General features: G+C 43.5%; 1 protein-coding gene across 1 annotated transcript; it reads left to right on the forward strand.

Annotated features, from left to right (window-relative positions):
- The first annotated feature begins 804 nt into the window (after window positions 1-804).
- On the forward strand, window positions 805-21,677 carry ALDH8A1 (aldehyde dehydrogenase 8 family member A1). Its single transcript, XM_060167836.1, has 6 exons — window positions 805-942; window positions 4,094-4,241; window positions 6,184-6,339; window positions 7,938-8,087; window positions 12,813-13,069; window positions 20,900-21,677. Exons 1-6 carry the CDS (start codon window positions 805-807, stop codon window positions 21,350-21,352), a joined length of 1,302 nt encoding a protein of 433 aa, XP_060023819.1. The 3' UTR covers window positions 21,353-21,677.
- Window positions 21,678-22,033: the final 356 nt, after the last annotated feature.

A 22,033-nucleotide genomic window follows, 5' to 3' on the forward strand; every position in this document is an offset into this window, starting at 1 on the left:
TCCTTTGCTTACCTTTCTATGAGGTTGTTCATTTCTCTTACCAATTTGTAGAACTTCTTATATACATCATGGACATGAGTCCTGGGTGTGTTACATACATTGTATATAGTTTGGGCTGATACCGTCATCTTCATGGCACATCTGGGAAGATGTGGGCTGGGGTGGCAGCCCTGGTTTTAGGATGGACAGTTCAGCGACAAGGCAGAGAGAAACTGGTGGGTGATGGAAAGAGAAAGTCTGCCTTCAGCCACCTCTGAGGGTGAGGGCAGTGATGCACTGAGGAAAAAGCACATGATTTGGAGACAAAAGGACCCTTACCAACTCTGCAATTTTGGACAAATTCACCTCTCCGAGGACAAAAGAAGGGAAGTAATGACCTTTACGTTCTATAGGATTGTTGTGCGGAATAAACGAGTAAATTCATGTAAAGACCTGCCTCACGGCCTGGCACTTAATCAATGTTCGAGCAGTGAATATAGTGTGAATCCAATAAAATGATACACACAGATGCCTTTTGACCATTTTAAAGGGCCATGAACACATAAGCTGATGTTACTTTAACATATTATTATCCATTTCTCACAACGTACTGGACAGCTGTGAAATATTTGGGAACTCTTCATTCGGAGTTTAGAGACTGAAATACTCTCGGAGAATATCATGTCACCTCCCACTTTCACTGACTGGCAGATGGGGTCACTGGGGCTGGAAGTGAGGAGGAGACTTAAGTCAGGAGTCGGGAGAGCGGTGGGGGGATAACCTTCGTGAGTAACGCAAAGGGGAAGGGCAGGCATGTCCTTTCCTATGGCTGGAACAAGGGCCCTTTTGATGCTGGAAAATTTCATAGATGGGAAATTTTTACCTTGTAGCTCATACCTAGATTCCTACGATCCCTCTACAGGGGAAGTGTACTGCCGAGTGCCAAACAGTGGAAAAGAAGAGGTGAGTATATTCACTCAGAGAAGACTGAAATCTACTTTGCCTGTTGGTGATTTATGGTAACTTAATTTTCTAGGAGCAAAGGAGATTGAGAAAAGGTGTAGGATTGTTAAACATTAGCAGAAGGAAGGTTTTTAGTTCTAGGAAGGTTTATTTTGTAATTGGGTATATAGGATACACGGCACCAATCTCAGGTTACCATATGCAGAAACAAATAATAATCCAGGTAGCCTAACACAAAGCCACAACTCACAGACATTCCTTGATGGGTGCCTAGTAAAAAGCATTATTTGTAAGAATGATCAGTATTACTAAGTGATCCTTTTTCTCAACCAAGTGTTGCCTAAATTTGCCATTATATTCGTGGATTTCCACAAAATGCATTACTTCACAAAAATTAGCAAAATCTTAAAACCCAGGGATTTATTTTATATTATCCTGTAATAATTCTTCATGTCTTCAAAATATCTAGTAAAGTAAAACCAATCATTTGAATGATGAAATGCAGAATCAAATTCCTGCATATTTTTGAAGTTAAATTTAACACTACTTTTTCTTACTCAAAGTACTTAATGGTGCACACATTAAAACTTTTTTTCAGTGATGTAGAATTAATATTATTGAGGAGTTTTGTAAAATATTTGCGATATATTTGATTAGTTATTGCACTGAGAGTATAAATATATTTGGGGTGATAAATGTGGCTGATGAATGTATACTCATCTAACTGGATTTATGCTCAAATTAAATGGATTTTAATTTATTTTTTTAAGGCACAAAGAACTAGATTATTTAAAAGATAATTGTAGCCTTCATATGTAAATGAGTATTATATGCAAGGTTTTTTTAAAAAAAGAACTAAGCTATTCTTTCTCTACTGTTAATAATATTCTAAATCTGTCTTTGCATTAAAAAGAAACCTTTAGACTTTCGGATTAAAGTTTGCAAATATTGGCTAATCTGTTGGTTAAGCTGTAACCTGCAATTTTGTTTGCTTCAAATGACCTGGGATAGACGTGGAAAATCCAGCTTTTCCAGCCCTCATTGTCTCAGAGTCCTTTCCAAAGTAAAGTTAAAATTGACAAGTATGCCAAATTCAGATGAAATATTTTCTGCAGCTAATGGCTCAGCCCTTGCAGAAGAGAGAATGAGGGATGGATACACTTGCTCGCAGAGGAATAGATATTTTGGATTTTCCAGCAATCCAGCTTGCAAACATTCCATCTGATACCATAAACCCCAGGTTTTTCTGGCTTGAAAAATATGGTTACCATGCAAGCCACATGCCCAATTTCCCCAAAAGTCACTCACAGAAAGTGCTGCCAGTCTGTCAACAGGACTCCCATTCATTCAGCGTTTGCTTTGTGCTGTGCGTTCATTAAGCCATTGAACACAAATTGTTCCAAATCTGAGTCATAACCTATAAATAAGACTCTATCATCATCCTTATTTTACAGATCACAGCATGCTTAGATTAGTGGTCACACACACACTCGCAGTAGCATTTGCACTGTAGCATTGGGGTCCGACTGCCTGGCTTCAGAGATCAGCTGCACCGCTTAATACCTATGTTCTTGACCTGCAGCTGAACCTCAGTCTCCTCATCTATAAAATGGGGATAATAATAATACCTACTTCAGAGTGTTGTTCTGAAGATTAAACAGACTGACATATGTAGAGCCCTTTGCATCTGGCATATAGTAAATGCTTTATAAGTATTATCTTTTGCTAATATTATTGTATGTAGTACATTATATGTGTTCTACATTAAATGGATGTAGGACATGTGACATAGGACAACTTAGAAAATATGACTGGACTTGAGTTTTCTGCTTTTTTAAAAGATCAGAGTTTTGCATCAACAACTGTAGGAAGATTAGATTTGACGTTGACTGCTGTAGGTAGGAACCGTCCTCTTGTTGGCTGGAAGCAGGGCGTCAACTACCAACTTTCCAGACATTTATAATTAAGACAAGAATCCTTTTATACCTATTGTAGCTCAGCTGAAGGTGACTTTGTTCACATAAAGAAAATGAGAAGGCATGTAGATCCGATTTGGGGTGATAGGGCAGCTGAATTGTCAGATCATGTAATACAAGAAAGATGCCGGAAGCTTGTGGAAAAAGATTCTGAGACTGAGCCTGGGTCCAGTGGAGGAAGAAAGCTGTGAGTGATTATAAATGTCATGCATGTGAGAGAGGAGAAGGGAGAGACACAGGCTCTGGATTTGCCATCTCTGGAAAAGGCATTGCTTAGACGTTTGCCTAAGAGAGGAGAAAGACAGCAGAAACCCTGATAATTCATTCTGCCTCCATGAACTGGCTTTGCTGACACCTTCCTATACATTGTTTCCTTTTGGATTTAGCTCTAAAACCAGGTCCCCAAGCTATCTGTTCAACCACAGATGCCCTCTTCTCCAACAGAGGACCTTTCCATTGGGCGGAGCCAGGCAGGGGACTGGGACTGTGGTTATGCCATAGCAGGCCAGCTGTGGTCTTGGGAGCCACAGAGATCTGGGTTTGCATCCTGATTCTGCCACTTATTAGCTGTGTGACCTCTGGCAAATTACTTGAGCTCTCTGTGTTTCAGTTTCCTTATCTGTAAAACAGGCTTAGCAATACTCATGTTACAGAATTTTAAAAGGGATTTAATGAAATAATTTGTGTAAAGCATTTAGCACATTCCGTTATATATAAAAATTAGTCAATAAATAACTAATATGATTAGTCATTCCAAGTGAAAATGACAGTCTGGGATGTGATTTCAAAGAAACTTTTAGACCTTATCAAGTATGTCAAAACTGCATTAAGAGTTTAGAGATTCCATACATCTTAATTAAGTTTCCTCTCATATGATATTCAGAAATTTTCTATATTTTGAAATTATTGAAAACGTATACCTGCTACTCAAATAGATTCTATTATCGCCACATTCTGGATACCTTGGTCAAAATGGAGCATTTTTCTTTTATTATGGTGCCCCGACTTTGCTGGTCAGGTAAACACCACTTTGTGGGCGACTCAGTATTGGGAGTGTCGAATACTTGCAATTAGGCAGAAAAAACGTTAGCCATGTACGGACCTGTGGATTCTGGATTCATCCAACCCTCGGGAGCAACAGTCTAAGGCGACCCTCTGCCGTTTGCCCCTCCGAGATCGAAGCCGCGGTGGAGGCCGCCAGAGCAGCTTTTCCGGGCTGGTCCTCCCGGAGCCCCCAGGAGCGCTCGCAGGTGCTGCAGCGGCTGGCGGATTTGCTGGAACAGTCCCTGGAGGAGCTGGCCCAGGCTGAATCCAGGGACCAAGGTGAGAGGCATCTGTGCCAGCCTCTTCCCTCTTTCCCGCGCTTGCTCTCTCTGGCGGAGCCGGGGTTTAGCGCCGCTGTTCCTTCTTTATGGGAAGTGCACGCACTATCTTCCTGGCGGTTCACACGCTCCTTCCAGGTTGTCAGTTGATCTCTTGCCTCTTAACCGTGTGGATGGAACTCAGGACACTTTCTTCATGTTACCCCCACCCACTTGGACCTATCAGCTAGCCCACCCATGTGCTTCTCACGGCAGTGGTAGAGGATGGAAAGCCAAACCAGCCAAGGCCTCTGAAGGCCGAGGCTTGCAACTAGCCCACTTCTGCTTCATTCTGATGGCCAAAGCAAGTCAAGGCCCAACGCCAGTTCAGGAGGAACGGAAATAAATACACTGTATATTTGGTGGAAGGAACTGCAAAGATGTATGGCAAAGGGCGTGGATATGGGGAGAGAGGAAGAACGAGGGCTGAGGGTGCAGCCCTCCACTAGTTCTAAGTAGAGAGTTTCAAAGCAAATTTGTTTCTTTTCTTTTCACTACGTGATTCATTTATTATTTTAAAATTTTAATTAATTAATTAATTAATTTTGGCTGCATTGAGTCTTCCTTGCTGCGAGCAGGCTTTCTCTAGTTGTGGCAAGCAGGGGCTACTGTTCGTTGTGGCGTGCGGGCTTCTCATTGCGGTGGCTTCTCTTGTTGCAGAGCACAGGCTCTAGGTGCACGGGCTTCAGTAGTTGTGGCATGATATTTATTTTTTAATTGAAGTATAGTTGATTTACAATGTGTTAGTTTCAGGTGTACAGCACAGTGATTCAGATATATATCTATATCTATACATATACATGTGACAGCTCTTCAAATTGTCTTATATATGTATATATGTATGTATATATACATATATATGTTCTTTTTCAGATTCTTACTCCTTATAGGTTATTACAGGATATTGAATATAATTCCTGTGCTCTACAGTAAGTCCTTGTTGGTTATCTATTTTATATATAGTAGTGTGTATATGTTAATCCCAACCTCCTAATTTATCCCTCCCCCTCCTTTCCCCTTTGGTAAACATAAGTTTGTTTGCTAAAGGCAAAGATAACTTGAAGAGCAGTCACACAGTTTTTTAGAAAGATTTCTGATATGTCGGTCACTGTTCCACTCCCAACACAATTTCCCAATTTTTTTAACTGCTTCCCAGAAGTCAGGGTAATGGAGTAAATGTCTGTAAATCTTTGTAATGATATCTGTTAGGAAAGGCCAAGATCTTTTTAATTTACATGCGTGCTGTAAAGCAGCCTAAAGTTAAGAAGCAGCCTGACTCCAAACCCTTAAGAAAAAAATGCTTCCTGACACTGCAGTCTCCCTGTATCACTATAGATAACTGAGGAACAATCCAGGGAAGCATATATCTAGGATGTGCATGGGGCACATGATGGGTGAGCAAGGGCCACACAGCATCCTGTGCCAGCTTCCCACCAGCGGTTCTGCCATGTGTCCATCTTAGTGACTCCACTGTGTGTTGAGGGGACAGTTAATATCATCACGTGCTTTCTTGGTGATGTGCAAATACAGCTGTCTTAACACCCATTATTCCAACCCCTCTGTAGCATGTCCAAAGCTTGGTGATTTTGAATTGAAAGAGCTGGTGTGGGTGAAGTGATAGCATCTGGCGAATTCCTGATGATAGCTATGAATTGTTCAGTCCACAAAACAAAGATTATTTGACTCAACTCTAACCGCCTCTACTTCATCTTACAACCTCACATCTAATTGTTTCACAGTTTTATCAAACTATGATCAACGCTCTCTGTAACCAATGAATGCCCATCCCAGGCTGGAAGAAACAGAGGCTACTTCAGTGTGAGCAGGATACGTGTGTGGTATTGCTTCCTCCCAGTCTGAGGTGAAGAACACTGACAGCGCCTTCTGCTGTTGACTTCTTACAGGGAAAACCCTAACCCTGGCGAGAACCATGGACATTCCCCGGTCTGTACAGAACTTCCGGTTCTTCGCTTCCTCCATCCTGCACCACACGTCCGAGTGCACACAGATGGACCACCTGGGCTGTCTCCACTACACGGTTCGGACCCCCGTGGGCATCGGTAGGTGCTGCAGTGAAAGCCTGGACCACAGCTGTACGTAGAGATGCTCAGTCAGCCCTGTAGAATTGATCTAAAGGAACAGACTTTAAAAAAAGGAAAGTAGAAATTTCTTCTACTTTATCTGAAATTTAATTGGCCTTAAAAATCCAATTCTAGTTTATTTTCTTTGTGTCAAATTCCCTAGTTATTCCTGGAAACTTGTTCTGGAGGAATCACAGAAAAAAAGAATGATACTGATTGTAAATTCACAATCCAGGACTTTTTGTCCCTTGTAATTTAAAAAAACCAAATTATTTCCAGAGAACGTTGTGATTAAGATCATAGATTTTAGGTTATGTGTGGGGTAAGTGATTTAAATTTTGTGTGCTTCAGTATCCTGATCTGGAAACTGGGAGGATCGTTTAATTTTATCTTTATATATCTTTGTGTGAATTATGTAAGTTAGTAAGTGTAGAGCACTTAGAACAGTGCCAGGTACATGGTAAATAAGCCTTGACTGGATTATCTACTTCCCTCTTTCATTTCTCTGCTTCCTGCCCTTTAGAGGACATATAAATATCTGCAATAACTAAAAGTTTCCACTAGATGTCACTGTTTCCTCTGAGAAAAAACCAACTACTGTCCATACTTTACTAGTTATATTTTATGATAGAATAAAAGAAGATAAGTTAAAGGGGAAGAAAATGGAACATTTTACCTGAGCCCTTCGGAAATGGTATTTTCAAGGCGTTATGAAAGCTCAAACCTCCTCCTAAGAAGTATGCTAGTACATTATGCTGCAAAAATATTGTTATCCCCTAAAGAGCAGATTTTTCAGTGGGAAATTTAATAATGTAAACTATGTTCACTTTCATAGCTCAGGCTTGAGGGCAGAGTATAAAATAAGGTGGATCCATTTACTGATTCATAATGTAGGTTTTATTTTTACACGTTTTATGGTCAGAAGCCTAGGTGGTTTCAGAATGTTACATGGAGACCCACTGCAGATGTTGGTTCTGTTACTTACCCAGCAAACCTATCTGGTCAGGATACAGGTGAGAACCTAGAAAGATTTTTTTTTTTAATTAAAAAATACTCTGGGTTAGCGAAAATGGATTTCACAGTCTCAGAACCTATTGCTCTTATTTTACAAATAATTCTGAACAGCTAGAACTTTTATGTTTCAATCCACAAGAGATTAGAAACAGAGATGGAGAAATTTAGAAGAAATAGTAGCTGGCCTGTTTGATTAATGAGGAGGGAGAAGTTTAAACAGTACAGAGATCAGTCTATAAATCTCAAAACTGATCACATTCTGAGAATGTTTAGGGACAGGTGACAGTCTTTTAGCCCCAGAACTTATATTGCTGTTGTTCATAAATATAATTGTAATCATCAAGAAAAGAGTAGACTGTCCTGATTATAGTCTTAAAAGGTACAGCTGCTTGTAATACAGTTTAGAATTAGTTCCCTGAAGTTGGCTACAAAAGTTTGGGATTTTGGAAGAGTAAGCTGAAGTTTGGTGTAGCATGAAGGAGTTTGCATTCATAAAGCCTGTCTGGCCCATCTGCTTTGAGGGGCATGTCATTGCTGGCAATGCTTCTGTTATCCTCTGTTAGCTGGTCTGATCAGTCCCTGGAATCTGCCCCTCTACTTGCTGACCTGGAAGCTGGCTCCAGCGATCGCTGCTGGCAACACTGTGATAGCCAAGCCCAGCGAGCTGACTTCTGTGACCGCGTGGATGATGTGCAAACTCCTGGAGAAAGCAGGTAATTGGGAGATGGGGTTTAAGGGGGGGGCACGCGGTTGGCTTTGGAGATGTATGTTTTGTAGGCCTCGGCCACCGTAGGGTCACTGACATTTGAAAAGTTATTTTGGATAGAAATCTGCTCAGCACCAAAACAGATCCCAGGGACATCTCTGATTTTTCGTTTCCCTGATCCTCTTCTGAGAAATCCCCTTCATCCACAGGGCTCGTACCCACTGCTTCCTTTCTTCATCCCCAGAACATGCTACTGCAGGATAGCTCCTCCCTGCACGGGCTCCACAGGCAGTCCCCTGAGCATAGGATAGCAGTACAGCAAACGGCTTAAAGAGCTTGATAAACTCAGACACCAGCCTGCCCCAGACTATGTCTCCAATAGTCAGTTTAAATAGTACGTTTGAAACAACAGTGGATTTTGATGCAAAGAAGAATATTGCTAGGTACCTCTCTGGTTTGCACAGCTATAGAATGCCTAAGAGAAACAGCCCATTTTCAAGAGAATTGAATATACACCCCTCAGTTTTCCCAGCATTTGGAACCACTGCTGAGATGCTGATATACTATGGTTCCTTGTCCCCCTTTTGCCGATGGTTTAAAACGTGGAAGGTGTGTTCCTGGTTTCGCCTGGAGTGTTCAGCCAACACTGCACTGGGGTTGGAAGGTTGCAGGCAGGAGGCTCTAGCTTGTAACCCACAGGAAGCCCCTCACTGTTAGGCCCTCAGCTCATGTCTCTGCCCAGCCTGGGTGGGAATGATGGGCAGGTGGTGGGGAACAGGCTCTGTCAGTCTCTGCTGTGCTCGTTTCCTTCAAGCCCACAAAGAAGGTGTTGCTGGGCTCACTTAGATCCATAGAAGGAGTGGTTGGTAAGAGCCCATCTCTCTCCTGTATGCCTTTTCTCTCAAAGCAAAAACATACACATTGGCTTCCAGGAAAGTTGAGCCAGTTCCTACTCCAGGTTTTAGATGACAGGTTAAATTGTGCCTGTTGAGGGAAGAGCACTGGGCCTCATGACCCTAGTTTAGCTGCCCATTTCCCTTGTATCCTATGGAAGAATGAGGCCACCCAGCCTAGGTCTTTGGGATGATGTCGATGGCTGCCCCAGGCCTCTGGAAGGTGCATGATATGAACATCCCTACCTCCCTCCTGTCCCAGAACGTGCCATCCCTCCCTTACAAAAGAGACCGCATTCTATCCCTTTCTTTGCAAAATGGAATCTCTAGTATCTGCAAAGGTCCAAGGTGTTTCTTCCCTGCCTGTTGACTGCCGGTTCCCTGGTGTGAGATAGAAGTGGGGCCTCCGCTCTGCTTTGATCCTGTGTTGGATACACAGGGAGCTGGGGAGGGTGCCACAGAGCCGTGTTCCAGAGACCACTCACTCCTAAGATCAGCTACGTCTTGATCTATGATGATTTCTCTTTTCTTTTTTTTTTAAAGCTTTGTTTATCTGCTGGTGGCTGACTTACGTCCTCCCCTATGTGACAGAGGATGTCACAAGCCTACATCTGACATTAATTAATTAATTTATTTTTGGCTGTGTTGGGTCTTCGTTTCTGTGCAAGGGCTTTCTCTAGTTGTGGCAAGTGGGGGCCACTCTTCATCGCGGTGCGCGGGCCTCTCACTATCGCGGCCTCTCTTGTTGCGGAGCACGGGCTCCAGAAGCTCAGGCTCAGTAGTTGTGGCTCACGGGCCTAGTTGCTCCGTGGCATGTGGGATCCTCCCAGACCAGGGCTCGAACCCGTGTCCCCTGCATTTGCAGGCAGATTCTCAACCAGTACGCCACCAGGAAAGCCCCTGATTTCTCTTTTCTAATCACCCTCCTCTTTCATATAACCCAGAACCTGGTCTGCCTGAGAGTTTTATGTTTCCATTTATTTACCCAGCATTGCTCTTATTCTTGTGAATGAATAAACCTATTGTACCGAGACAGTCTGTCCCTCCCTCCCATCCTCCCTCCCTCCCTGGGCTGGCTTTGCCAAACTTTCCTCCTCCAACAAACACTGAGAGTATGATGGTCCAATTGCACCTGACATGAGCCCTCAGTTTCTCCACTGGGATTGGGAGAGGGTGTGAATGACATCACTTAATTCTGCTTTAGAGCACTCTAAGAGAAACTTGCGTAAGAAAAGAAAGCTAAAACAACGTGCTAAGGCATTCTGGATATGTCAACAGCCAGCTCCTCTAGTCCGGGGCATTCAAACAGACTTGGTAAATGAACTTTCTTTGAAATAAAATCATCGAATATTTATATAGATACACCATGAATACCTCTTTGGGAGCCCTAGAATATTTGGTTTTTTCCCTTGTGGGCACCAAACGTTTGCTCTCATTCCTGAAGTGTCCACTGACGGCAGATTTCTGGCCCTTCCTATTAATTTTGGTTCTGCTCTGTTTAAGCTTAAAATTTTCCTTGTCGTGACCCAGGCACATCCTAGCTCTGGAGGGACTTCCTTCCCTTTCCTGTCTCTTAGCCTCCTACTCTGAGTTTTACTGAATTGTTATTTGCCAATTAAACTGCCTTCTTTCTCTTATAACCAGAATCTTTTAAGGGTAGAAGGCAGATTTATCTAGAAAAATTTCATTAGTGTCTGGATCAAATGGCAAAATGGTTCTGAGAAGTACTGGCCAGTAGATAGCTCTTAACTTATTAACATCGGAGCTCAAAGAAACGTAATCAATCAATGTATTAATACGACGAACCTCACAGAGCTTTGGGAGATCTATAGGGTGTAGCCCACTTACAACAATGACCAACCCACAGGAAGTACCCAATAAATGTGAACGTTTACTGGTACTCTTTAAATTTTTTATTTTTTATTCTCATTAAAATTATTTTAATAGCATACATATGTAGCATTATATCTTATTTTTCATTTATTTATTTATTAATAGATCTTTATTGGAGTATAATTGCTTCACAATACTGCATTAGCTTCTGTTGTACACAAAAGTGAATCAGCCATATGCATACGCATGTCCCCATATGCCCTCCCTCTTGAGCCTCCCTCCCACCCTCCCTATCCCACCCCTCTAGGTCATCGCAAAGCACTGAGATGATCTCTCTGTGCTATGCTGCTGCTTCCCACTAGCTATCTATTTTACATTTGGTAGTGTATGTATGTCGATGCTACTCTCACTTTGCCCCAGCTTTCCCCTCCCACCCTGTGTCCTCAAGTCCATTCTCTATGTCTACATTTTTATTCCTGCCCTGCAACTAGGTTCATCAGTACCTTTTTTTTTTTAGATTCCATATATATGCGTTAGCATACAGTATTTGTTTTTCTCTCTCTGACTTACTTCACTCTGTATGACAGACTCTAGGTCCATCCACCTCACTACAAATAACTCAGTTTCGTTTCTTTTTATGGCTGAGTAATATTCCATTGTATATATGTGCCACATCTTCTTTATCCATTCATCTGTTGATGGACACTTGGGTTGCTTCCATGTCCTGGCTATTGTAAATAGTGCTGCAATGAACATTTTGGTACATGACTCTTTTTGAATTATGGTTTTCTCAGGGTATATGCCCAGTAGTAGGATTGCTGGGTCACATGGTAGTTACAGTTTTAGTTTTTTAAGGAACATCCATACTGTTCTCCATAGTGGCTGTATCAATTTACATTCCCACCAACAGTGCAGGAGGGTTCCCTTTTCACCACACCCTTTCTAGCATTTATTGTTTCCAGATTTTTTGATAATGGCTATCATTAATTTATTTTAAATGTGATGTGTTAAAAAAAATTTTTTTTAATGGGTATTCATTCTATAGGGCAAAGTAGGCCATGGCACAGTGGATACAACGAAAGGCAAAACACAGACCCCATGTCTGCCCTTAGCTGGAGTACCTTCTAGTGGTCGATATGTAATGAACAGGAAAATCCATAAAACACATAAATGAATACATGCAGATATAGAGCAGTAGAGTTTCCTGATAGAAAAATTGGGGCACCTACTTGGGGGTGTTCTTGGTCAGTCAGTCTTAGAGGGTGATGGTGCGTCCATATCATGGGGAGGTGGACCTTCACCTCAAGACTCACCTTCCTGGGGGAGCCGTCCCTCACTCCCCTGGGCCGAGGTAGTCAGTCTCTTCTCTGGCTTCCTTTTTTTTTTTTTTTGGCGGTACGCGGGCCTCTTGCACTGCCGTGGCCTCTCCCGTTGCGGAGCAACAGGCTCCGGACGCGCAGGCTCAGCAGCCATGGCTCACGGGCCCAGCCGCTCCGCGGCATGTGGGATCTTCCCGGACTGGGGTATGAACCCGTGTCCCCTGCATCGGCAGGCGGACTCTCAACCACTGCGCCACCAGGGAAGCCCAGCCCTTCTCTGGTTTCTTTAGTGCATGAATGCTCCCTCTACTTCACATTTGACCACTGAACTGTGAGTCGTGGATGCCAGCTTGGAGCAGGGCTCTCCTCCCTCCTGGGGCCCGACCTGCCTGAGGATGTATTTGTATCTTCAGCCCCTGAGGCCCAGTCAATACTATGGAATGAATTATATAGAATGTTCAACCCTGCATTTTTCTAGGACAAAGCCCCCGGAGAAATCCCGCCCGGGGCATAGTATAGGCAGAGGTGATGCTGTAGTCTTTGTTTTGCTATTGAACCAGAGACAGCCGTTAACATTCCCTCCCAACCCCATTCACGCCGTTGAACTTTGAAGGAGAATCTCCATGTAACCTGAAGTCCTCGACATACTGAGAAGAATCACTGAAACCGATACTGCTTCCCACCCAGGTGTTCCACCAGGTGTTGTAAATATTGTGTTCGGAACGGGACCCAGGGTAGGCGAGGCACTGGTGTCCCACCCAGAGGTGCCCCTCATCTCCTTCACTGGGAGCCAGCCCACGGCTGAGCGGATCACACAGCTGAGTGCTCCCCACTGCAAGAAGCTCTCGCTGGAGCTGGGGGGCAAGAACCCTGCCATCATCTTTGAAGATGCCAACCTGGAGGAGTGTGTTCCGACCACAGTCAGGTCCAGCTTTGCCAACCAGGTATGTCCTCTGGGTTTTTTCTTCCCCTTTGTTTATTTGCTTGTTTTTAACTCAGTAGCCCTGTCAAGCTGGATCTGTTGCATCACAGTGCAAAACTGGGGTGAGTAAGTCAATCCAGGACTATTTCAGTGAAAGGAGAATGGTTACATTGTGTTACTCCATTGACTATCTGTTCAATCATAATGTCACTCAGAAGCCTTGTGGCGTCTCCTGTGCAGCGAACTCCTCTTCTTGAGTTACACGGCTTTTATCAGGTGATGACTTCTTTTTTGCTTCTCCAAGCTTCCCCATTCCTTTATTTATAGTTTTCCCAGTCTTTTCTTGCTGTCCAGGTGTCCTAGCTCCTGGAAACCTTATTATCCCTCCCCAAAGCATCCCAAATGCATTCACACACTTAGAAATAAATACCTGAACAAGTCTCAAGCAAGTTTCTTAACTTAACGTCATGGAGGAGCCTTGGGCAACTTTGTTTCTCCTGATTGTTGGATGGGTTGTTGTGAAGATGAAATATCAATGTGATGAAAATATTTATTTATGCATATATGTACAATCATACATACACAATACTGACAAGTCCAGAATGTGGTTTGTAAACTATTACATGTTATGTTCAAATGATGATAAGGATGATTTTTCACTCAGAAATCTGTTAGCACCTCTCCCTGAAACACTCAGTACCTCTATTTGGATGTCCAGTAGCATCTGAAACTTAACCTGTGCAGAGCAGAACTCTTGATTCCCCTCCCTCTCCTTTCCCTGCGGTACCTCTGCTCTCCCCGCCTTGTGTTTGCCTCTCCAGGGAAGAGACTACCATCCACTCTGAGACTCAGGCCCCAAATCTGGGACTCATCCTTGTTCTTACTTTCTCTTTTCCTTATACCTCACTAATCCACCAACAGGTCCTGTTAGTTCTATCTTTAAAATCTATCCTGAATCCTATCATTTCTCCAGAGCATCTATGCCAGTTTCCTTATGCTTTTGGGGTCCCATGCCCCTTTAAGAATTTGTTAACCTCAGTGGACTCCTATCACTTTTCTCATCTCCATTGATCCTGCCTTGTCCAAGCTACCTCCACTTATCCAAATGTCTGAAAAGCTCTCTTAACACTCCCCTGTTCCCACTCTCCTTCTCTCCAATTATATTCTCCACACAGCTGCCAGAATGATCATTTTAAAATGTAAATCCAATCCCATCATCTTGCTGCTTAAAGCCTTCCATGGTCCTTTCATGATACTGCGGATAAAATGCAAGCTCTCTGTGAGTCTATGAGCCTGTAAGACCCTGTGTGATGTTGCCTCGCTCCTCGCCCCCTGCCTTTGTCTTCTACATCCCTCTGACCCCTGTCCCTGCCTCCATCCCCACCCTCAGCCCCACTCACCTTCCTGCCTTTCCTCACACACTCCAAGCTCATTCCTGTGGCAGGTCCTTTACATTTACAGCTGAGAATTCTCTTCCTTCAGATCTTCATCCATCCAGCTCCTTCACGTCAATCAAGGGTCAGTTCAAATATCCCCTGTTCACCAGTGCCTTCCAGGACTCCCTTTAATAAAAGGGAGTAAAAGCTGCCCCCCCCATTATTTTCTATTCTCATTCTCTGCTTAGTTTTCTTGTATTGTTTTGGTCACAACCTGAAGTTATATTGTTCATTGAGCTTTACTTGTGCTCTTGCCTGTCTTCCCTATAAGACAGTGCATTCCACATGGTGAAACTTCATCTTGTTTACCACTGTCTCCCATTGTCCAGACCAGTGCCTGATACGTGACAGGCACTCAGAAGTGCAGGGTTATCTATCCAAGAAGGAGTGGGCCCTCCTGTTTTGTCACTGTCCGCATGTGTCATTCTTGGCAGGGTGAAATTTGCCTCTGCACCAGCAGGATCTTTGTCCAGAAGAGCATCTATAGTGAATTTTTAAAGAGGTTTGTAGAAGCTACCAGAATGTGGAAAGTTGGCATTCCCTCTGACCCATCAGCCGACATGGGAGCTCTGATCAGTAAAGCTCATTTGGAGAAAGTAAGTAAATCCCTGTGTGTAAGTTACAGAAAGAGTTCTTATTTTGAGAGGAGCTCAGCGTGAGGCATAACACTATCTGTGCTTTGAAATACTGTTAATTACTACCCTATTTTTTGATAATTATGATGTGTGGGAAATTGTCTCTGGATACAGAGTCTGAAAATGTTAGAGATGAATACAGAAATGTAGTCCAGGTTAAAGCAGCGTCTACATGGCATAAATGAACTTGAGAAGTCAGTAAAGAGATGCCACCAGTAGAGTGAGGAAGGCAAGTTGCAGAGCATAAAGGTCAGGTGATGAGAATGATGTGAGCTGAGAGTGGCAGGGATTTCCACCGGTAAATGTTCCCAGTCAGTCCCCAGGCAGTAAGGGTCTGCCTCTGGCTTACAGCAAACGGGAGTCTAGAAGTGCGAATCCAATCCAAATGATGCGGTCCTTAGTTGGTGGGGTGACTTGTGGGAGCCTCCGTGGGAGAAGCCATTGATGTTCTCTGGGTGGCTTATGGAATTTGGGTCTTCAAGGTCATTTTAATTCATTACCTGGTGGGACTCCCAAAATAAGTCATAGAATTTCAGAGCTAAAAAGACCTCATTTCCAGCTGTAGTAACTCAGGCCAACCAAGGGTAATGGTAATACACCCCTATCAGTTAACCAGTGAGGGACAGAGCCTTCACTTAAGTTTGAAGAACTCTCTGACACTGCACAGATTTGGTAGACTTACTACATTTTAACTTTTACCTTCACTATAGTGTGGAGCACAGATGCCCGTAGGTGGGAAGGTGTAGTCTCAGTCTTGCTGGTCTTTTCGTACTTGTTTTCTCAGTAAAATGGGAAGCAGGGTGAGGAGGGGAGATGGTGTTGAAGGTTTCAAGAAGGAGGAAAAGGTGTGAGATAGTCTTGCAGGAGATCAAGAGAGAGAATGGGCTTCCAAGTGACTGTATTGTTGCTGGGGCAGCTCCAAGGGCTCACCTGGAGCTGTGATCATTTATGATCACATTAAATAAATATGTGGTCATTTATTTAAAGTGAGACCGGCCAGCATGACTGTGTTTTCCTCCAGTCACATTCACCTACAAGATTGCAGGCACATGGGCAGCTGTCCCCAGAGTGCCTGTGGTGGACCCACAGTTGTGGATGTTCCCACCCTTGTGGAGTGAGGCATCACCAGATACAAGAGGCTCCCTTGTCCTCCCTTATCTGGCGGTTCTAGGCAAAGGGATACACGCTACCTGCCCACACATGCAAATAAGTGGTGAAAAATAACCTCCTGCATGTTCCCGAATGCTTTCTGTGGCACAGAATTAACTTCCCAGAAGCATCTTCCAGTAGACTCAGGCCATGGTGTCATCTAAGGTCCCCTTTGCAATTCACCATTCACCAGAGACTCAAAGTTCTCTTTATTAACTCAACAGAAAAACTGTTCTTCCGTCGTAGGCGCTGTTATAATAACTATTTAAGTTCCCCAATGAGGGGAGGTGTATCAGTGAAACAAATCAAAGTATTTGACTTTCCTGTAGCGGTTGAAAGATTTGTAGCCCCCTGTCTTTTGTGTGTGAGAGAAACTGATGCCGTTCACTGATTCCTATTGGTAGTTAGGGCTTTTCTCTGTTGTACTCTGAGTGTTTGTCCCTTTTTCCCCACATAGTGAACTTGGGTCAAATACAGGCTCACCAGGTTTCAGTGTATTGTAACGCCTGTGGGCTTTAATACAATATTTGTGATGCTCAGTGTATCCCTGCTGGCCCAAAGGGGTCCTCTCTTTAGCCTGTCCCCCCAATGCCCTCCTGAGCTCCACCGCAGGCCCTCCCCGAAGCATTTCTGCTCTCTGACAGCAAGCAGCCTCAGGCCATGTGAGTTGTTCTGCCCCACACGGGCAACAGGACCTCTGTCTACTGAGCCCTGGTTCCTTTCAGTGGAGAATGATAATCAAGGTCCCATGGGTGCCCCTTAGATGATGCCCCATGATAACGAGACAGCCAAGAGGATGTGACTTAAAGCCTGGTTGTGCTGAGCTCATGCGCTGCCCTTTTAAGAAGTCCAGCTCGGAAAGATGGTAGCTCATCTCAGCTCCACGGTTCTATTGCTTCTAAGGGGGAAGATTTTGCACAGTGTTAAAAATAGTTTTTCATAGTTAAAAACTTAAAAATAGTGTTTATCGTAAGCCATTTATTTTTATTTTTTAAGGAAGAGCAATGAAGATGGTATTTCCATAATCCCATCACACATAAAACTTCGGGTAGCTCTGGGTTCCCCTTGTTTTGTAGGTGGATCCCTCCCCTCAGCTGTGCTCAGAGTCCCCACCCCTCCCCAGTATAAAGTCTCAGAACCTTCCTGCTGTGGCTCAGAGGGTCCCTGGACACCTTCCATCCCTACTACTCTGCCCAGAACACGTGCCTGGATGCAAGGAGTCACAGCTTTACCCTCTGGGTCTCTCACCAGGTGGGCCCCTGATGGGGGGCTCTCAGCTCAGGTCTTGTGAGCAAGCGCTAGGTGTCTCTGCCCTTTGAGAGGGACCCAGTGGAAGCAGCTTGGGAAGTGTGTGCGTGTCTTTTTCAGGCTGTGACTCTTCAGTTCAGTGTGCCAGACCTTGATCTGGGATCAAGGCGGCAGCAGGTACACTCCACTGAGAGTCGTCTTCCCTCTCCTTTCGCCAGGAAGCTTTGGGGTCTGCGAGCCAAAGAATGGCCGGCTGCCATCCTTGCATTCCACCCCTCCTCTTCTGCAGTAGGTCTCTGTCTTCTCCAAATCAAATTAATTGACTTCCCTGGCGGTCCAGTGGTTAAAGCTCTGTGCTTCCACCGCAGGGGGCGCGGGTTTGATCCCTGGTCGCCTGGTCAGGAACTAAGATCCTGCGTGCCGTGCACGGCCAAAAATAAATGAATGAATGAATAAATAAATAAATCAAATTAGCCACGGGATCTTTGTTTCCATCCTGTGGGATTGTCACAACAGATGGTGATGCAGTGACAGAAGAATCCAGCTAGAGGCTGTGACAGTTGTTTTGTAATGGCCAAGGGCTCCTAAGTGCAAGTGTGACTTCGTAGGTTCCCAGGACGGTGGCGCGGACCCCACAGGAAATGGCAGGTGATTCTATCCTCAGGGAATGCAGAAAAATCTCCCTTGCCTATTTCACAGGGTTGCTTTTTGTTTTCATTTTTGTTTTCCTTTTGACTCTCCAGAATCCTTCCCTGCTTGACTGTCTGGAGAATCTGGCTCTAGGCCAGACTTCCAAAGATGCAGATAGCCAGAGAGAGAGAATCCTTGAGTGTTGACAGTGAGGCGGGGTGGGGGGGAAGCACAGAGGAAGTTCACGGGTATATCCCCCAATAAGGTCCACACTAAGGTCCACTCTTGCGGTTTCCTGTCCTCCTCTGTCAGTTAACCCCGCACCCCGATGTACACAGTGGGGAGCATCCCTGAAATCTCTTAGCTCGTGAGTGTCAGATCGTGCATTAGATCATCATCATCATCACCATCACCAGGAACATCAACGCAAACGACAGCAGCTGACTTTCAAAAACTTACTATGTGTCAGGTATCACACTAGGTATTTTATGTATATTATTTTATTTAGTCCTCTCAAGAGCCCTATGAACAGGTGACACAGTCAATCCCATTTTTCCAGTGAGGAAACTGAGGCGTAGAGCTCTTCTTTTTTTTTTTTTTAATTTATTTTTGGCTGCATTGGGTCTTCATTGCTGCGTGTGGGCTTTTCTCTAGTTGTGGTGACTGGGAGCCACATTGTGGCTTCATTGTGGCTTCATTGTGGTGCGTGGGCTTCTCATTGCGGTGGCTTCTCTTTGTTGTGCAGCATGGGCTCTAGGCGTGCGGGCTTCAGTAGTTGTAGCTCGCAGGCTCAGTAGTTGTGGCTCGTGGGCTCTAGAGCGCAGGCTCAGTAGTTGTGGCGCACAGGCTTAGTTGCTTTGCGGCATGTGGGATCTTCTCGGACCAGGACTTGAAGCCGTGTCCCCTGCACTGGCAGATGGATTCTTAACCACTGCGCCACCAAGGAAGTCCAGGTGTAGAGCATTTAAAATCCCTCAGCTGATAAGTGGAGGAACTGGGATTTGAGCACTGCTGTGCTCCCAAGCCCACTCTTCTAACCTCTATGCTTTGATTTTATGGCCAAAACTACTCAATATTAAGTGCTAACTACTCTCTGCTCTCTCCTCTCAAGAAAAGGTTTTATAAGAATATTTCATTGCATTTTACAGCACATTAACAGTTACAAAGTTGTTTTTCTGAGCTGCAAGTATAGATATCATTGTGTCATCCAGTGATACTTTCTCTAGAAAAGAAATTCAGTTTAGTGTGTAACTTATATGTTAAATAATTTGATAAGTTCACAATTTGAAAACTGACACTTCTCTTGGTATTTTATTATCCCAAGAGCTTCAAAGAGAGAATCATGTAGTTCTGTTTAGACACAATCATCTCAAACCAGAGCGCTCCTTGCACTGTTTGAATCACTGATAAAAGTTTTGGCTCTACATCCAGCAGGGGCCTCTGGAGACTCACCTGCACTCGCCTTGTTCACACAGGATGCTGCCTCTGGCATCTTTTAATTAATGTGACCGGGTTGCTTCAAAAGAGCAAGAGAGTCGGGGAAGGAAAAGTCCAGATGTATTGTGGACTCTACCCACAAACTCAATGAGAGCTTTTCTGGGAAAGCTTTGAGATCATTGTTCATGTTGGGGAGGAGGAATAGTGGAGAATATAAAGCTCTACCAAATGCTCTATTTTTCAAATGTCTTTGACTTCATGGCTTATTAAGTGTTCTATAAACTGAAGCAAAATTAATAATGAGACATTATCTTTTTATTTTTACATGGCAAACATATAGCTCTACAATGAATATAGTTCTACAATGGAGTACTAATCTAATATTGGGGCAGAATGCTCAAATAGATACATGATAATCCGTAGGATTCCAAAATATCATTCCACACTTTACCCTGCCTTTGATGTACTATTTGACTGTTGTTTTAGACTTTTACTTTTGGAGATTACTTTTCTACTTCTCCTATGCTTATAACGCCCCTCAAGGGTAGAAGAGTGTATCATTGTGACTTCAACAACATTTTCAAATATAAATAGATATGCCATTATTATAATGAGGCATTTCTGTAACCAATATTAAAAAAAAAATCTGTCATTATCTCCGAGTCACTGGGTCAACTTATTACATAATTTATTTCCCCTTATTGTGAGCTTTACTCTATTACCTAGATATATTTTCACAATATAATCAGTACTGAGATGAGACATTAGAAATTATTTGTTCTGGAAGCTCAGCTATTGAAGGGCACCCTGGCTTTTAATTAAGTCTTATATACCATTCAACTTCCCATTTTCTGCAATGGACATAGTCTCCCCCAAAGTGAGAAAATATTAGTCTGTGTATTTAACTACTGAATATACCTGAGTGTGAGTTCTAGCTTTACTGTTTATTATCCGTTTGAACCCTCTGCCCTTTCTGAGGCTCAATTATATAATCAGCAAATAGGAGATAATAATACGTAGTTTATAATGGTTTTGAGAGAATTACCTGAGAATGTGAGAAAAGCATTTATCTGCATGCCTAGCACTTAGACATTAAATAAAAAACTCTCCTCCTCTTACCTATGAGGGCTGAACGCCCAGATAATACTTAGAGCACTTCTGCACTCAGGCTTACTTAGCAGCTGAGTGAAAATATAATCAACCTTAGATTTTGGGGGGGAATGACCTTATACATCTTGATGCTTCAAAAATATTGAATTTTCTGTGCTTTGTGTGAAGACAAACGATAAGTTGTTAGTATATTTTTTACCTCTCCAGGTCAGAAGTTACATCAAGAAAGCTCGCATGGAAGGAGCCCAAATTCTGTGCGGTGAGGGAGTGGATAAGTTAAACCTCCCCCCCAGGAATCAAGCAGGGTACTTCATGCTTCCCACGGTGATAACAGACATTAAGGACGAGTCCTGCTGCATGAAGGAAGAGATATTTGGTCCGGTGACGTGTGTCGTCCCCTTTGATAGTGAAGAGGAAGTGATTCAAAGAGCCAACAGTGTTAAATATGGACTGGCCGCCACGGTGTGGTCAGGCAACGTGGGGCGTGTCCACCGGGTGGCCAAGAAGTTACAGTCAGGCTTGGTCTGGACCAACTGCTGGCTCATCAGAGAGCTGAACCTGCCTTTCGGGGGGATGAAGAGTTCTGGTGTGGGTAGAGAAGGAGCCAAGGACTCTTATGAATTCTTCACTGAAATCAAAACCATCACCATTAAACACTGACCTTGGCCATTGGAGAAGCTGTTACAGTTGACGCCTGGCTGCAGAGAGAATCAGTCATCCAGTGTGATGAACGGAATTCCTGGCATAAATTTCAGCCACGTCTTGACTCAGCAGAAGGTTATCTCTATAGCTTATCCTCTGTACTTAGTATTTTTACCCTCTGGTGAAGATATGCTATTTCTTTTCAGTGAAGAGTTGAAGAATAGGAAGGCACAAAAAGGAAGCCAGACAATGATCAGGCTCCTCTTAACTTGTGTCTTCATAGTATTTTTTCATCATTTTGATAAAATTCTTGGAAATTCACAGATAACCAGATTTATTTTTTTCATTTGCAAGTATACGGTAAAAATAAAAAAAATAATCTACAAAGCCAAGAGAAATCACCATAATTTCTACCTTTGGGGAGATTGTAGAGGTTGTCTCCCCATCCATCAGACACGGGCATGGCCCACTGGTAATTGACTGTACCTCATTATGCAAGGGGGCCGTGAATGTTGATGATGTGCTTTACGTGGGGTTTGTCAGAGCAGGCATATATGGTAGGTCTCACTAAATATATCTGTATAAGGACAAAGAAGAATAAAATTACTACTTTTGGAGGAAACTTAGAACAAGGAGAGTTTGATCCATTCCTACTGTGGAGTCTAATCAATTCCAATTTTTAGCGTATGTATCTCAGGA

Source organism: Lagenorhynchus albirostris, chromosome 12 (assembly GCF_949774975.1).
Source record: "Lagenorhynchus albirostris chromosome 12, mLagAlb1.1, whole genome shotgun sequence".
Classification (NCBI taxonomy): Eukaryota; Metazoa; Chordata; class Mammalia; order Artiodactyla; family Delphinidae; genus Lagenorhynchus; species Lagenorhynchus albirostris.